The sequence below is a fragment of the Trematomus bernacchii genome, unplaced genomic scaffold (genome assembly GCF_902827165.1).
Source record: "Trematomus bernacchii unplaced genomic scaffold, fTreBer1.1, whole genome shotgun sequence".
NCBI classification, from domain to species: Eukaryota; Metazoa; Chordata; class Actinopteri; order Perciformes; family Nototheniidae; genus Trematomus; species Trematomus bernacchii.
Window position 1 is genome coordinate 2,898,167 of NW_022987689.1, and position 18,363 is coordinate 2,916,529.

Consider the following 18,363-nt stretch of genomic DNA (forward strand, 5'->3'; position numbering starts at 1 on the left):
CCGTCGGAGCGAATTCGCGTCTGTCCGCGTCTCTGCATTGACTTTACATGTAATCGCGCCGCCCCCAAACATCGCATCGCGTCCGGTGTGAACGCAGCATAATAAGAACCTCAAATTTTGTGTTTAGGTAAAGTAGCCTACTTTGGTAAATATATTTAGTTACTGTAAACCCCTGTGAAATGGTGCTGCTATGCTGTAAACACACCTTTGTTTTTGTATAATAAAGAGGTGTATGCTGCAACAAATGGCATGTTTATATTGTGTGGGTGTGGACAGAGCTAGTTCCTCCTCTGTCAATAGGACACGTGCTGTGCAATTAAAAATATTTGTATTTATGTCAATTCATTCATTATCAACTACAATATTAAGGACAATGTTATTTGGAAGAACCCAATATACTGCACCATTAGAATATATAGAATATATAGGCTACTACACAGAGTTGCAAAATATGTACTATAAAAGCACATATTCAACTGTATGTTATTTATACAAACATGTTTTAATACTTTTAATAAGTCTAATATATCAAATAATTGGAATTAAAAGCACTGGTGTCTTTTTAGTTTATGTAACGTTGTTTTCAGGGATTGACTTGAAAATGCTACACATAGAATTAGCATTTTCCTTTCAAAGTGGTAGTGGTTACAGGTAGCCATGTTGGGGAAGAGTCAAAATGCACACAACCTTTATGGGCAGGTGTGTTAGCCTACCTGTGGCTCCCGCAGGAAGCACTTCCCTCAGCTGCCACGGCTGACCGACACAGACAAAACGAAAAGAGACGAGGGACAAGATCATGAAGTATTTCCCCTCTTCACTGCTCCAATTCTCTGCCATCCGCCTTTGTATCGGTGCGTGATCCTGCGGTGAGTCTCGCACGGGGTTTTTGCTGGCAGACGGGGTGAATAAAGAGGTGCGTCTTATTTCCATTCCAGTGATTGACTGCGCACGGCTTTCACCGGCGGAGCTGGGGGCATTGACGCATTGTGGAGTCGACAGGGGGTAGCACTGCAACCAGGACTTCGCTTCACAACGGAGGCATCTCTCGGCGGAACCGCGATGGCCGTGGTGCAGCTCGACAGGGAGGACCACCAACCTGAGAACGGCTTCGTGTCCCCCGAAACCACGTCGCCGGGGCTGCTGACACTCACCGACGGCTCCGTGCTGCCATTTCTCGGGGGATTTGGGAAGTACCAGAAACAGCTGATCGTGCTGACATGGATCCCGGCGTTATTCATTGGATTCAGCCAGTACTCTGATAATTTCCTCCTTGCCCAGCCGAACAACACATGTATCCAGCCTTTGGCAAACCTGACTTATCACAATGCAACCCATTCCTCGTTGTTGGACGGTCCAAAAAACATCAGTGCGCGGGCAGCTCGTATGTATGCCAATGGAAGTTACGGTATCCACAATGACACGGCCAACATGCACTGTGGGTGCAGTGAGTGGACTTTCGAGCTGCACACTGGGCTCGTACAGAACGTGGTTACCAAGGTAAGCTGTTCATCTTATGGGTGGACATACTCTCTATCATATTGTTTGATGCATCTTTGACACCCTATCCGCCTCAATCCCATTAGGATCGATTTACGTTAGCAGAGGAAATTCTGGCACTTATGAACGCTACACCCATCTTTCAATCAGCAGCAGTCGTGTTAATATACATTATTTGACAGCTTCTGGATAGTAGGTGTGCCTCAAAAGAGCATCAAAGGCGTGTATTTCTCCACAGTGGGCCATCTAGCACTGATTCATTTTTTATATTCTGTAGAGATTCACAGACTAGGTTCACATTGGACCTGAAAGTGGTAGGATTGTTTATGTGGGAGCATGCACGGTGCTGACACAAAGCAGAGAGACGCCATTATTGGCACATTGGGCAATACTGCACCTGCCAGGGCTGTAGTCATTTGTCGTCGTCGTCGTACTGGACATAATAGACGTGGAGCCATTTAATTTGGAGCAAAGGTCATTACTGCTCTCTCTAGAATAATGCAACCCCATCCCTGGCCAAACATCACACCCTATCACTGCACTAACCAAACAGCAGGGAGATATTCTTATTCTGGCCACTTTAAGTATGTCTGTGATGTGTTTACCTCCTATCACATTACCATTGTATTATAATATTCCTATCTGCACTGGCCTGCAGTCATCATAGAGGGTCTGGGGGTAAGAGATTGATACCTCATTACGCACATCAGCTCTTCTCCCATTGTGGAGATGTTGCATGTTTACACTAAATGATCTAATTGTATTTTTGAAAAGCATGTTTTGATCCACAGGGCTCTATTAGCAAAACGGATATCATGATTGATGGAATAATGTGGTTAAATCTTCTGAGAAAAGACTGATTGCACAATTAAACTCTTGAAAGAGAAACCTTACCAGATCGATAATCATTTTACAACATCTGTTTTGGCTAGACAAAATTCAGAAATGTGGATACACACAATAATAACCTCACATACCCTTGTAATCACTTTATCTTCTGCAATATATTTTCCTTTAAAGAATATAGCATGTATTCCATAATCAAAAGGTTCAGGTAGATGGGTTTTGAAGCATCTCTGTGCAGTGGGAGGCACTCTGAGATTGCATCCAATGAGATGCCAACAGCCCATCTGCTTATGACTGATACTATCCCCATTTAAATAAACAAATAAAATATAACCTTGGCATTTAAATCCAGCTATTTTAGGGTAATTTAGGGGGTGGGGTTGCATGTCCTAAAGCCAGGCTGAAAACGCATTTTATACGGATTGAAGCCTCTAAAATACTCATAACCTGCAGCTGGATATGAAGTCATATGGGATGAAACTCGATTGGGTGGATCCCCATTACTAACAATCTAAAAATGTCTGTTCTCTCTTTGGTAAACAAGGAGAAGTTTCTGATATAAGAGGTTTGGTACAAAAACAATTGCGGCTCTCCTAGAATGCTGGTGCTAACCTGTAGATGCTAATGTTTATGTTGCCTTTGCACACATAAGGAGAATGTCATGTTGACACTACCACTACTGCAGGTCATTGACGGCCCTGAGCAGTTGGTGAAGTGTCTCGTCTTCCCTGACCCAGTCCACATTCTGACAAGGTCACCGTCAGGAGAAATTGAATCGGATGACGGATCCTGAATGGGAGCCAAAAGTGATGCAGAATTGGCTTCATCGCTTCTCGTTGGCCTCGTCTATTTTGACGGCCAATCCCTTACTCTTCCAAGGCCGTTGTTTCCTACCAGCAGTGCAGACACTAGGATGTACAATCTAGGATGTAGGAAGTGATGACTTGGCATTTCTCCCTGTGTTTGGATTGCATATACTGTAGGCATAACTGCACATGACTGGGCTCAGCTATCTGTGAAACTGGATCCCTAAAAAAACTCGGCCAACACCTACGTTATGCAGTAGTGTCTCTGTCAAAATGTCCCAGCACATTCAAACTCCGTGTTACTCCATTTAGGCCTCCATATCATGCAAGGAAAATATGTAAATATATGGAGATTATTTCACCTTGTGTGGTGTACATTTTGTGTTTCAGTAACAGGAGTTCATTTCTGCTCACTCCATTTGTCTCATGGTGTCACAGAAAGATAGCTTTGATGGAGGTGGTTGAGGTGGTGGAGAAAGATCCAGAGTGGTTAATGTGGAGACCCGTACTAATTGAGTCAAATCTCTCCTCAGGGTACGTCTTAATTGGACTGAGCCTTAGAAATGAGAATGTATCATTACTCAGAAACAGATAGAGTCTCTCTGCAACCTATCCTACTCAGCTCCCATTCAGATGGGTAGCAGCTGCACACGCCTGCCCGAAATAGTGGGCTGAGAATTGGTTCAAAGCAAAGATTAACCTCTATGCTGATTCCCTGTGAAAGCCCTCTTCTTGTTCATTATGTAAGAGACACTAGCCATTAAGAGATTGATGAATTCAACATATAGTTATTTTCTAAAACTTCAATTGGTACAAAAGTATGACATTTGGCCAAGCTATGTTTTCCTTTGGAACACACAATTATTCCTCTTTAGCCAGTAAGATGTCAGAAAATGTCTAAACAAATAAGATGCGAGTTGCAAGTTTATGATTTATATTTTGTCTGATCAACAGTCTAAAAACTGCAGGAAAGCAGCTCGCAGTCAACAGCTTCTAAATTGTTCGGTTTTGTCAGATGTTATTGTAAACTGATTATCTTTGGTTAAAACAACAAGACTAAAGATTTAGGTTCTGAAAAATGGTGACCATTTTTATGTATGTTCTTCATTTTACAACAATATATATATTTTTATTATTGAATCGACAATAATGGGCCGATTGGGCAATCAATAGTGGAAATAGTTATTAGATGCCGCTCTAGATGAGAAATGTATTGAGCAATTGATTTAGTACTTCAGTAAGTGTCAGTTGTGTATTGTTTTTCTGTTGGAGTTTTGTATGAGTGCGATAAGAATGATATGTTGTAAAAGCATATTGGTGGGTACACCCAGACCCATCAGTGTGCTGGAGGTCGCACACCCATAGATCTGAAAGTTGATACTGTAGTTTAACACCCATGCAGGCCTCTCTGCTCTGTGTCCCTCCATACTGTTTACCCAGCTGGCCGGCTCCTTCCACAGACCCTGGATCAGTGTGGGACTTTGAAACAGTCTCAGCTGTCGAAAGGTGATGACCCCACTGCAGATACCCAGTCAGCACACAATGACAGCCACTCACAGCGTCAGCTGGAAGGAAAGACGCTGGTGTGACCCAGAGATAAAGCTGTGTTGAGGCTCTCAGCGTGTGTGCTGCCGGCTAGTTTCTGATAAGTTTCCTAACAGGGAGGGTTCAACATGGTGGGGTGTCTCACACTCCGCTGTAGTGCATGTTTGTTTATAGAGTTGTGTAATGGAATTCAGGTTGTAGGAGTGTTGGTCGGTTGTTGATGCATATCAGGTCGCTTTGGTGACAGATATGTCTACGTATGTTTCTCAACTTTCGACAAAATTAGGCAATGAATAATAGATGGACAAAAAAAGGTTTGTTGTTTCACCATCTGTCACTGCTGGTTGCAGGGAAACATAAATGCCATCAGCTAACTTGTCAAACATGTCAGTTGTAATCAGTTCATGTATAGCATAATCTGAAGGCTACAGTAGTATGACAGTTATATTAAACACGTCACACCTGCTCTCAGGCTGTGTGTCCCTCAGGCTACACCTCCAATGTCACATATCTGTGTAGTTTCCTTGTTGACTTCATTTACAACCAAACTGCCAAGGATAGAGAGTATTCAGGGCGTGAATGTATATTTCAGCTCTCTCTTTTGTGATTTTCTTTTACCCTTACCTAAGCTACCACCACATTACAGGATTTAAACCCTCTGGTGCAGCAGTGGTGCTAAAACTTGCACTTGGAAGCAGAAAATAGTCTGATAACCAGCATGATGGTCTGTTGCTAGGCAGTAACTATGCAGCAGTCTCTATGTTTTCTCCTCACAACTGCTTTTAAGCATCTCTTATCCCTCTCTTTTTAGCCTGTTATTCTAACCCATACGTTCCTTTTATTCTTTACATTTCTTTGTATGCTCTGTTTCTACATTGTATAATCTTTATTCCTCCTTCCTCCTGTGCTTTCCTCCACCACCCTCCCTCCTCTTCTCCCCCTCCTTTGAAACCCCCCACCCACCTCTCTGTAGTTCAACGGGTGCAGAATTTTGCAACTGTAGTTGAGAGCGTCTTCATCTTGGCTAATGAGACTCACTTGTGTGGACCGATCATTGGTGGCCGGTCATTCGAGAGAGGTCGACAGACACCCTGGGGATTTTAACTGATTTCCCTTTGGCCCTTCATTGTTCTGCATTTTCTGTCAGCAGTTACAATTTTTACGAGTATAACCCGACTGTGCACACTGACTTTAATCACTACTCCCAAATGAGCAAGACAACAGCAAGGGAGCAACTGGCAGAATTAATAAGGCCATTGCAGACACGCTGCAAGGATTTGACTCGTGCTCAGACAGAATACAAGTTTTCTTGGATTTCTTTGCTCTGCTATAGTTAAACATCTTTATATTATTGTGTTAATAGCAGTGTGGAAGCCCATTAATGATTGTGTATAAGCCCAGTTAGAGAGTTGGCCTTTAAAGACTTGTTTAATAAACATGCGAATTGGCTTTGAAATAAAACCCATTATGATACCTTAGCCATACCAATGTCTGTGTTTCCATTTGACTTGCTGATTTGTCACTTGCATGTGACTTGGTTCTTTTAAAACATTGGTAATTTGTCTGTGATCAGCAGACAGAATACCAAACCATTACCAAACTGTCTTCCAGCTGTGCAGTGCCTGATTCCTCTGTTTTTGCAGACTCAGACTTTCATCTCATTTTGGTTGGTCATAGTACCTTAGTTGTGCCGCAATTGTGCAACAGGAACTTGTTTTACTCCCTCTGTCTTTTTCCTCTGCTGACATCGATACTGAAACCATGAGTGAGTTGCATGCTTGGATCATGTGATGGCCGGGTGGCTCTGGGTAATCCTGGAGCGTTCCATTCTAAACAGGTCACTGTGGCAGAGGTTAAGAGAGGTTAGAGCCCCTCAGAGAAGAACTGTAAGAACAAACTACACTCTGTATTTCAAGACAAGGTTGAGCTGCTACATGACATACGCTGAATATGATTTTCTGTGGCAGTAAATGTTACTTATTCCCTATAGTGGCAATTGTCTGGTGAATAGATGAGGCAGAATTGCACCTGCTCTGTTGCCACGCCCGTCTGCCAAATCTTGCAGCTACTGTCCGCACAGACAACTGTGCAGCACATGTTGCCAAAACAACCCCTAAAATCCATATCTTCTCTGAAATGTATCTTCAGGCTAAACTACTTTACTAGGATCAATAAATTATAATGTCAATGGCAGTCATAGTTGCAGGTTATGGTAGATTTGATTAGGTATTGAGTTTTTTCCTACAAGCACTTCACATGCTCATACTCCACTGGGCTTTTAATTTCCCTTTGAACCTCTCTACGGTTTTACGCTGTATACAAGGTCTGTTTGTCACACCTTGTGACAAAAGCCACTGTGTATTGGGCGTGATTGATTCACGTGAAAGCAGGCAAACACTGCATTGTTTGCACTCTAGGAATCCCTCCTCTGAGAGTTTCAGACAGCAAAGAAAATGAGTGGAAGCAGAGTTGACTGTAATAATGTACACCGTTTCGCCACAGTAAAGGAGGCGTGCACAAAATAAATAAGAAATGACAGCTTTGTGATTTCTGTCATTAATAGACATGATTTAATCCCTGATCTTGATTTGCAGAGAAACGATACCTTTCCAATATTTCAATATAATGCTAAATGTACTAATAGAGGAAAATATCAACCCAACATTTTGACAAATTGATATAGCTTTTTGATACTTGCAGAAATCCTATTTTGCAGACCACTTATTATCTTGTGCTGAATTATCTGATAACAAAGTCTATTAGTATTTCCTTTGGATAAATGATTGGTTTAAAGCTGTTTTAGGGAATCATTGAGTCTAATCACAAAAAGTTAAACAATTAGCAATAACTTAACATAATGTCTGGAATGATAAACATATAAAAGGTCATTGTTGTATGAATATTATAACAATGTTCCTTTTGGACGCAATACCAGGAAGACGTGTCACAGAACGTATCCTTCTCATATTTTAATCATTTATGTTTTGAGTGGTCATAATGGCCCATCAAATTTGACAGACCTTAGTCAATAGATAAAAAGGCCATTTTGTACCGAGCATAAATGTATTTGAACTAATGCCTGTGTTTATTTGTCTCTACAGTGGAGTCTGGTGTGTGATTCAGCATGGAAAGTCCATATCGCCAAATTCTCTCTGTTGGTGGGATCCATCTTTGGATACCTGACTTTTGGAGTCCTGGCTGACTGGTAAGATTTTCAAAACAAAATCGTTAGGTTGTTCAAAACAACCTAAAGTGTCATTTACAGCTGTGTAATACTGAAAACTCTATTTTCTACATTGAAGGTGTCAATTGTCTTAACATTTCTTTACCTCTCCCTGTAGGTTTGGTCGCCACCCAGTGCTGATCATTTCGGTGCTGTTCATGCTGGTGTTTGGTCTGACTGTGGCCTTCTCCGTCAACGTCCCCATGTTCAGCACCCTGCGCTTCTTTGAGGGCTTCTGCCTGGCGGGGATCTACCTTTCCCTCTATGTCCTCAGTGAGTCTTATCTCTCAACTAAATACTCTGTGCTAATGTACCTGTTGCTAAGCCTTGCCCTTGTTATTGTTGGTACGCTTTACAATATACAGTAGAACTGCACATGTGCAGTTGACCACATTTATCACACAACAGTTGTAGTCATTTTTTTAAACAGTTAGTCTTAGATTGCCCTCAGAAGTATACACTTGCACTGGTCCTTTTTAAATGTTTCCAGTTTGTTTAGCCGAGAGCCGTATTAAAAGTCTTAAAGCTAATGCTAACAGACTGATGATAAAGCTCAGGTAGGACAAAGTCAGCATTTTACTAGAGAACCATATTTACAAGAATAACTAATTAATGTGTAGTCATTTTAACACTTCTTAAAAAGTATTAAAGCTAGTACAAGAAAAAGCGTCATTTCCAAATCTAATCAAGTGCAAGACACAGCCGCTAACCTTTCTCTAATCTTTGATAAGCATTAGCATCCTGGCTCCTATGCAGTTGTCCCAGTACCAAAATCCAACAAAATAATGTAGTTAGCTTTAGAAGTAACACTGTGTTCCATTTTACTCTTGTGGGTTTTTTTTTGGCAAGGTTTATATAAAAGACATAACCCTACAAACTAATTTAATAGGGAATATTTTTCTTAATGGTTTACCAATGCACTCAACCTCAGTATGTTGAGAAATCCAAATCTAGTCAGACCTGGTTAAACTTGTATGCTTCTGTTGGACAATTGTTGGTCCTGGGAGGGGTTTGTAACACGAGGAGGCTACTTATCTATGAAACTGTGAACATTGAATATTTTTGCTGACACATTTAGCTTGAGGCCTTTATGGTAGCACAGTTGAAACCTTTGAATGCTATTTGTTACTGTGATTAAAGTGTGTAGACAGTTGGGTTTCACTTTAACACTAAATTAAAACTGCTGAGGAGGAATGGCGCAGCAGTAGTAATACTGTTGAAAATGCAGGCCTTTTCCATTTACACTTTACGATTTCCTTGTGGGCTAAACTGGTTTGTTTGAAACGTGGCTCTTTGTCTATTGGCAGCAGTTGTTGCAATGCAAGTTGTAGCGATCAGTTTTCACTGTTAGGGCTGAGTAAATATTTCAACATCATGATAGAAAAATGTCACAATATCATTCCTTCTAAAGTTGAATTTTAATCAAACGGCACAGCTTAAATCTTACATACTAAAATATAAAATTGTGGCCCACTAAAAGACAAAAAAAACATTAAAATCAATGCGATGAATATGTGTTGTTATCAAGTGGGTTTTGAATAGTTTAGTACTGCAACATATTAGTGTTGTGATAATGCTGTGATAATTTTTGCTACATTGATTCAACCCATACCGCTCACTCTTACTCCTCCAGTGGTATCTTCCCACTCATGCTGTGAGTCCTTCTGACCTGATGCGTCTTATCAAAAGCCTTTTGTACTTTAATTATTGTCTTAAGCTGAGGGTAGCATTCAGTGGATAGAAGAGTAATTGTGTTGCAATGGCCTTCTAACATGTATTACATTTAATGCCATTGTAGGGATACATTTTCACACCCAGAACAACAACCAGTACCAGCCAACTTGCCCTTGAAATGAACTCTTTAATTTTGATTTAGGTGAACCAGCATATGTCTTTTGCTGAGATTTTAAACCTTGTAACTGTTAATCAATAATCCGTTAACGGCAGAAGGGGTCGGGGGTGGTGTGGGAAGAGTGTATTTTTCTCAAAGATGAATCCTCTCTGTTGATATGACCTTCTCTCAGTAATCTGCATAGTAAAGGTTTTGAATAATCACTTCTGTGGGAATGTAGCATTTAGTCCAAAAGAAAATAGACTTTTTGTTAGCGCCCTGATAATTGGCAATGCAGTTGATGCACACTCTGGTCACAGCGATGGATCCTTAAAAGCCTCTTTAGCTGCAGTAATTGACCAGTGCAGAGGGAGGTGGCAAACATTGAGGGAAGAGGAAAATGAGAGGGAGGGAGCAAGGGCGAGAGGATGAAGGAAGGGGCCCTCTGTGTCCTTTTCATTCACATTTACTCCACACTGTATACCTTGTAAAGCTTCAACGTGCTCCCAAAATAGAAGGAACGTTGAGTCTGTTCTCAGGACAAAGGAACGTGGGTGGATCAGAGGGTGGAGTTTAGCTGTATGGCATTTTATCAAATATAAATGATCTTGACATCTGCGTTCATTGTTTTCACATTAGCCCACTGTTTATGGTTCAGTAAATCAATGGTTCCAACCTGGTGGTTGGAACCCAATAGAAGATAGTGGGGTCAATATTTGTCTTTACACAAGCTTATATAACGTGCCATTATTTGTCTAATTTTGAAAGGCATTATTCTCTTTATTCAGGCACCACCTTACCCTCTGCAATCATATTCAGGTATCTTTGTAGTTGCAAAAGGGTCACACACACATCTAAAGTTATAGCTTTAACGTTTCTGAAGCTTCAAAGGAACTGTAGAGGTAGAATTGATTTAACCTTGTTCCCTCTGATGGGTCGAGCATTTACCACCATGGCCATCATTTGGAGTGTGGCTATTTAACCCATATTGATCCATTTGTATCAACACCAAACACAAGTACTGCTTGGTCCTTGCTTCAGGGTAACATAGATCATAATAACAACCTAATATTAACTAATAACTAGTATTTAGTGACTTCAACTTAAGCAGACTTAGCAAGACAGAAGACTGTTTGAGCTCTGCCTATTTGTATAGGTTTTCTATTGCAATACCGCCGCCCTTATTTCTGATCATGCGTGCCCTCTGTCACATGATATTTACCCTGCAACTACTCTGTATTGACAACACTCCACCAGAGCTGCTCCAAGAGAAGGAGACGAGTCGTTCAATAACACATTACTGGAGTGAATCAATCCTTTTTATTTCAAGGCCTTCTGTTTAGGGTATTCTTTCCATTTACATGACATGAGGCCACATGCTTAAAAAAAGCTAATATTCATTAAAGTCCTGACACTGTGTCAATCATATGACACTTCTGCATGTAACATTGTAACCACATGACCTTCCTTTGTGGCTTGCTTTGTTTGACTCTGCTTACAGAGGAAAGTTGGAGCCAAATCCCAGCTTCAGCTGTGTTTGCACTAAAGAAATTACACTAATCCCCCCTTTCTCATCAATCCATGAGCAATTAATACCCTAGCCACACGGAGACGGTAAAGAAAACAAACCGAATTCGATATCAAAAAAGTCTTCCGTCCCCACGCAATCGGCACCAGAAACGTGTCTGTCCACACGAGACCGCTCGACCCGCTGGATACGCTGTAGTACATATGCCGGGCCTGTAAGTGGCGCTGTACTTCCGCCACAAAATACACCAAAAGCAGCTAAGAAGACTTCACGAGCATGCATGGTTGCCATGGTTGCCCTTCTGTTTATTCTCCGCGGTGGATTTAGCAGCAGAGGTGGGGAGAGGCAGGGGCCAGGGCTCTGGCTCTTTCCCCCCCCCCCCCCCTGAGGCAAGCGTGTACTCCTGCTGTAAATCTCTCCGGTAGTCCACCAGCAGATGAAAAACACCCACCTCTCCGCCTCTTCCAAGGGACGAGGGAACCGTGCGGCAGAGTTTCCGTTATCATTTTTTTTCACCGGTCAACATGTCCGTTAAAGTTTAAATCTTCCGGACAAAATTATAAAAGTGCCAGTCAAAGGTCGTCTTTGTTATTTATTGAGCTTTAAAACAAATGAATAACGACTCTATATAATAATATAATAATAATATACGGAGTCTCTCTTTTCCTCCCCCTCTCCTGACAGCCCGTCAGTATTTTCGTTATCAGGAAATGATCGTATAGGGCCTAATCACGGAGCCGTTTGGCCTCCCAGAGCGTTGCGTCTGCAGATCTACCCACCTTGGGACCCGTTATCGTTATCGTTTTTGCGTTTCCCTGTCGTCCTCGTGTGGCCGAACCGTCTATATGAACTGTAGCGGATACGACCCGTATCGTCTCCGTGTGGCTGCAGCCTAAGTCTTAGTTCATGGATCTTGAAAGCTGGGCAGCATTGTATGCTGCAATTTTGTTATAGAAAAGTAATCAGGCTTTGATTGCAATCTTTATGTTTGGTTTTAAAATAAATTCTACATCCTCTACATAATAATGTACGTAATTCAAATACAACTTCCAGGCCTCCCTATATATTATATATATATATATATATATATCTACATTACATATATATATATATAATAGATAGATATATATAATATATATATATATCTATATATATATAATATATATATATATATAGATATATATATATATATATATATATAAGAGATATATCTATATATATAGTACAGATTATATATATATATATATATATATATACATATATATATATATATCTACTATGCATTATAGCGCCCTAGAGGAATCACTGTGGAAATCCATTGAGTTTTAAAGGATATGGGCGAGCCTCTTGAAGAGTGTAAAGCAATTTGTGCGACCCTACTATCCTTTCCGCAAGGATGGCCTGTCAATGTCAGGCCAATTGCACGGCCTAACAGGTCTGATAAGATGTGACACTTGTAAGCTAACTACCAAAAAAGACAGAGACAACGAGAAAACAATTGGTGGGCCGTTTTTTTCAGACAAAAGGGAGAGAATAGTGGCCGGCAAATATTACCAGCATAAAAAAAAAAGACATAGAGAAATGTTGAACGCGCACATGGGAAAGAGAATGCTAAATGTTTAATCTCTGATTCTGAAGAATAATAGACTATGAGTCAAGATACATTGCCACCGCCACTGCACGTGGAATTCCTTTCATAAACTAGACGAATGCATCGTTCTAGTGCATTGATCTATAATATGTTGACTCCAAAACATCTATAGCTATACCTATAGAAATGCATCTGAGGCAGCGCTGCTATTTATACCAGAGTGCTCCATCAGTGTGTGCTATCCTTTTTAGCTTCACAGCCCCAGGCAGAGGCGAGGCCTGTAGTGGCTCCTTCTTGCTGCTTACTAAAGTGTTTTCACAGTAAACATCGTCAACACCCCGCCCCCGACCCTGCTACCCCCCCACATACAGACACACGCTGCACTGGGGGTTTGGTAGAGGATATTGTGACCAGCTCTAAACTAGGTGATCGGAGCAGTGGGCCATATCTGACTTTCTGTTTGTGCATCCACATCAGCTAAGTGGGGTTAAAATAGGATGCTTTTCTGGACATGTATTACTTTTTTTCCTGAAATATGCATTTAAAGAAATGATCAATTGAGCAGTAGGTCTACAAAGGCATAAGTTGACACCCAATAGTGTCAGGTTTCATTATACGCCATCATATGTGTGTATGCGTGCTTGAGTTAAGTGTTTTCCATCTCACACCTTTAATTTCCCGAGCAACTATTAAATGTTAATAGGAGGCAGGATGTTTACTTTGAGAAGTCTTTATAATGGCCCTACAGTAGAGAGCAAATGTCTCTAAATTCATCTTGAGTGGAGTCCCTGCTCACTTTGCTTGCCTGAATCAGAAGAGGCAAGCCAATACATGTCATGGGTGTGTGTGTGAGAGATGCCTTGTAAAGTGAGAAAGAGTAGAGAGGGAGTGGAATAAAAACAGATGCAGGACGGCAACAGATATTCCACATAGTTCATTGTCTCGGGTCAGGCATCAAAAAGAGCTTTATAACTTCCCTGTCGTAACCTTTGGCATACATGCTCATGACTGCTCTGTGTAATGGTCTTCAAGTGAAAGTCGTTTTTTTAAATTGATGAAAATGTAAATGGCCAGCTCCAAATGTTATTAATTACTATAATGGGATGGTTTATTCTTTTCAGCTTTGATTGCCGCCATCTTGACTTTTACACACTAAGGATTTGTGATGTGTTACTTCAACGATATGCTTTGAGTCTTTCTGTCAGATTTGGTTTCTTTTGATCTAGATTGATTTTGAAAGCCTCACCTGCTGCTATGTGCCACAAAGTACTGAATATGGAACAACTCCCAGCGTTAAAATTGCCTTGTTTCAAAAGCTGGTTTAGTTTTTGTTACAATTTTGTTAACAATTTCTGTTGCTGCGTATTGGAAAGGCTTTGTGTTTATGTCAATATGGTACTATTGCTGCTGACCTGCCCAGATACTCAGACAATATTGATTTTGTAGGTGGTGTTTGCTGTCACTCCTTTTGTACATTATCTGGACCAGTATGACTAGTGATCATGTACACACAGGCATACAGAAAACCTGTTACCAGCAACACTAGAAGGGAAGTACATGATGGCATGATGAATAGCATTCTCTGCTGCAGATTTCCAAAACGGTTTGTATTGACTTCTCTTAGTGTAAGTGTGTTAGTTATTACTCTCTTCAAGGTTTTAATCATTTATTGCAACATTAATATGCCATTCATTGTCTGCCGCTATTACTCTGCTCATGTGATGCTTCAGAACAAATCCAATCTCCCTCGACACAGTCTGTCCCTGAGCTTGTGACCCCTCCGGCACAGCCTGCGATGAAGTAGTGTAATACCAGTGCTCTGCTGTACACTGATTGAACGAGCATCATAGAGATCTACAGAAGGATTTCTATACACAGCAATACTCTTACTATTTATAGGAATGTTCTCAAGGAAAACGTAAAGGAATAGGGCACAGTAAAAGCATTAATTAATTTAATTAAAGAATCATATTCAGCATGCAAAACGAGTGTTTGGTAATCTGACAACACTGATTTGAATGCTCTCATGTGGTCAGTGACGTATGTGGTCATGAGTGTTCCCTCCTAGCTGCCTGTTTGCATGTTTCCTTCACAAGTACTTTGCCGTACTTAGTGCCCAGCACTTAGTGCCAGCACTTAGTACCCCCATGGAACTAAGTATAGATCGCGTTCACACCGGAATAAGTTCCCTGAGGGAAGTTTGCGCAAATGAAGCCGCTGACGTCACTTCTTCTTCTTCTGCTTTGGGTTTACTGGCAGGCCGCAAACCACTTCACGGCGTATACTGCCACCCGAAGTTCCCGGCCGGAAGTCCCCGGAGTTGGGGACTGGCTTCAGTAGAAGCTGCTGGGACTTCCGAGTAAATCGCCAGAACGCCGACACCTCCTCAACACTCCACCGCTCCCATGTTTTTTTTTGTGTTGCCATAAATTATTCTCTCTCCGTTGGTGCGCGGGGCTAATGCTAATGCTAATGCCAGCAAATACTAGGCGCGTTCACACCGGAGTACTTTTCCCGTTTAGTTCCGTTAGTGCCTGGGATTTTGCGTTCACACCAAAAAGAGTACTTAGTGCCGGGAACTTTTACCCCCATTTTTAGTGCCTGCTAGAGAGGTGGTACTATCCTGGGGAGAAAAAAGTACCAATTTATATTGGCTGGGCGAATTGCAAACCACGCCCCGTAAAACTCTGAAAAGTTTTGTGAAGCCACCATTGTATTTGCTGGCATTAGCATTATTAGCATTAGCATTAGCCCCGCGCACCAACGGAGAAAGAATAACACAACAAAAAAACATGGGAGCGGTGGAGATGAGGAGGTGTCGGCGTTCTGACGATTTACTCGGAAGGCTTCAGTAGAAGCTGCTGGGAGTCCCAGCAGCTTCTACTGAAGCCAGTCCCCAACTCCGGGGACTTCCGGCCGGGAACTTCGGGTGGCAGTATACGCCGTGAAGTGGTTTGCGGCCTGCCAATAAACCAAAAGCAGAAGAAGAAGAAGAAGTGACGTCAGCGGCTTCATTTGCGTAATCTTCCCTCAGGGAACTTATTCCGGTGTGAACGCGATCTGTACTTAGTTCCATGGGGGTACTAAGTGCTGGGCACTAAGTACGGCAAAGTACTTGGTGTGAAATAGAGATGGGTGAGACCTGATTAATCCGGATCATTAACCCGGATCCTAGTAATGAGCTGGTTGTGACGAGTCTCCCCTCTCGATTAACCCGAGTCCTTTGAGTCCTACACCTGGTGACGTACAAATTAAAACTATAAATTGCGTCACTCGCTACCCTCCTTATAACATGTAAAATCACATTACAACGTACCCCAGTCCATCTGCCTAGCCTTTAGCAAGTAGGATAGCTGCCAGACTCGTGTGGACTCAGAGCCGTAACCGTAGCAGATCCAGAGATCCAGAGATCCAGGCAGACTCATCATGCACGAGTCAACAGCAGACTCAGATTCGCAAATCAAAGAATCAAAGTCATTTTACTTAGGGGTGCGGACAAAAGTGGGGAGAGATTTCAACAACAGTAACATTAAGTTTTTCAAATGTACACCATTCGCAGCCCCGCCTCCAGCACCCCTACTTCCCGCGGCTATTGTGCATGAGTCAACAGCAGACTCAGAGATTCGCAAATCCTGACTCACTGTGCAAAACATAGCAGACTCGTGCGGACTCAGAGCCGTAACCGTAGCAGCAGATCCAGAGATCCAGCAGACTCGTCGTCATGCATGAGTCAACAGCAGACTCAGATTCCCCAAATCGCAAAATAACCCTTTTTTTTTGTGATCAACATTTTTTATTAAAGCAAAAGACACTGTGGAGCAGAGGTTAATGTAACGTTAGTTTAATATGTTCGTGAAATGCAACAACTTTTCGGTTTCACCGGTTGGATTTCTATGCTCTTGGTGATGCTGACTCATATGACTCAAAGGACTCGTATGATCCGGATCTCTTCCAGGATCCAGGATAGTACCACCTCTCTAGCAGGCACTAAAAATGGGGGTAAAAGTTCTCGGAACTAAGTACTCTTTTTGGTGTGAACGCAAAATTCCAGGCACTAACGGAACTAAACGGGAAAAGTACGGGGAAAAGTACTCCGGTGTGAACGCGCCTAGTCTTCACACTTCCTGAGTTGCTTGTAATAGGTTCTATTTTACTCTGGGGTGCCCTGCTGTCACCACACACATTAATCTCTCTATGCGTAGGTGAGGCACAAGGGACAGCAGAAGATCTACGTTTATTTATCTGTGGAAATGGCTTATTGTGGAAATGTCATGTTCCAGTTTGTTGGTACATTCTGACAGACAGAAGGCCTGTATGCTTGCCTTCCTTTCCTAGACTGTCATGATCTCAGGGTTTAAACTGTTTGTGCCTATGGCATTGATGGATATCGCTCAATCTGGCCTGACTTGAGAACTGCGTGCCAGATCTGCTTTTCATTTCCCATCTTATAGCTATCCCTCCCTGAGGACAGCAGTCAGCTTCGCCCCACACTACTGCATAAGTATTGTGCTGCCATAAGATGGACCTTACTAAGGAGACTTTTTATTTAATTTAATTGTAAAAAAAATACTTGAAAAGGATGATGAAGTATAACGAGAGAGAGGCTAGGACATAGATGTAGACTGTGTACAGGCAGCCAATCATTTTAACCAAAGAAAGGTATTTTCCACGATACACAGGATGACCCCTCCTCATCCTTCCACGCTCTAGCTGTCTCCTGATAAATGGGTCAAGGTGCAAACTCTCTTTCCCTCTATGCAGGGTTAAAGTTTCCTTTTGTGTAGAGCTTGCATTTTTGGTTGCCCAGCAGACTTCCTCTGCTAACACATTAGGTTACATGGAAATAATCCTACATCTGTTTTTTTTAACGTTTCTTTGTTTAAGGAGACTGCTTCCCTATTAAAAGGCACATCGAGTGGCCTAATTGTCATGGTCTACTTTTTAACCTTTGTTGTTTGTGAGAGACATTGCAGACATCTTTAAGCTATCTCATGTCGCAAATTCCCGAGTGTAGTCCAGTGATTGTCAAAATCAGCAGGGGCCCCCTTTGCCCTTTCTTTTGATGCCGTTTCAGCTGTGTTTGTGTCAAGAGTGCTATCAGTTACTGTGTTCTGCATCTCTCAAAGAGCCAGTAGCTCTGTTTTGTGCAGATTTTTCACTGTGTAGGAGGAAGGAGGAGGCTGTGGCGTAGTGGTGGGATAGTTAGGACATAAAAACACACTAAAGCACAAACTATATCAAAGAAAAAGGCCCTTCCGGTGGGTTGTTACTTGTGGTTTGATAACGAGAATTTCAATACAAACAGATCAAAGAGAAATGCCTGTGGCATTCTTTTTGCTCCCAGATAAGGGACTAATCAATGAGTATGACAGCATTTTGTCAATAGCCGCTCTTTAGTTCTTGAAGAAAGGGGGCGGGGGGGCCTCAGGATATTTGTGTGCTAACACAATCACCCAATATATAAACAAAGTGATAAAGAAAAATACTGTGGAATCT

The 18,363-nt window shown here is 41.9% G+C and overlaps 1 protein-coding gene across 1 annotated transcript in view; it reads left to right on the top strand.

The window, feature by feature from the left end:
• Positions 1 to 558: 558 nt before the first annotated feature.
• Positions 559 to 18,363, top strand: part of LOC117488480 (solute carrier family 22 member 23-like) — a 33,951-nt gene continuing 16,146 nt past the window's right edge. Inside the window, exons 1-3 of the mRNA XM_034137409.1 lie at positions 559 to 1,497; positions 7,796 to 7,899; positions 8,036 to 8,190. Coding sequence (XP_033993300.1) covers positions 1,060 to 1,497; positions 7,796 to 7,899; positions 8,036 to 8,190 — 697 coding nt within the window. The 5' untranslated portion in view covers positions 559 to 1,059. The remainder of the gene's footprint in view (positions 1,498 to 7,795; positions 7,900 to 8,035; positions 8,191 to 18,363) is intronic.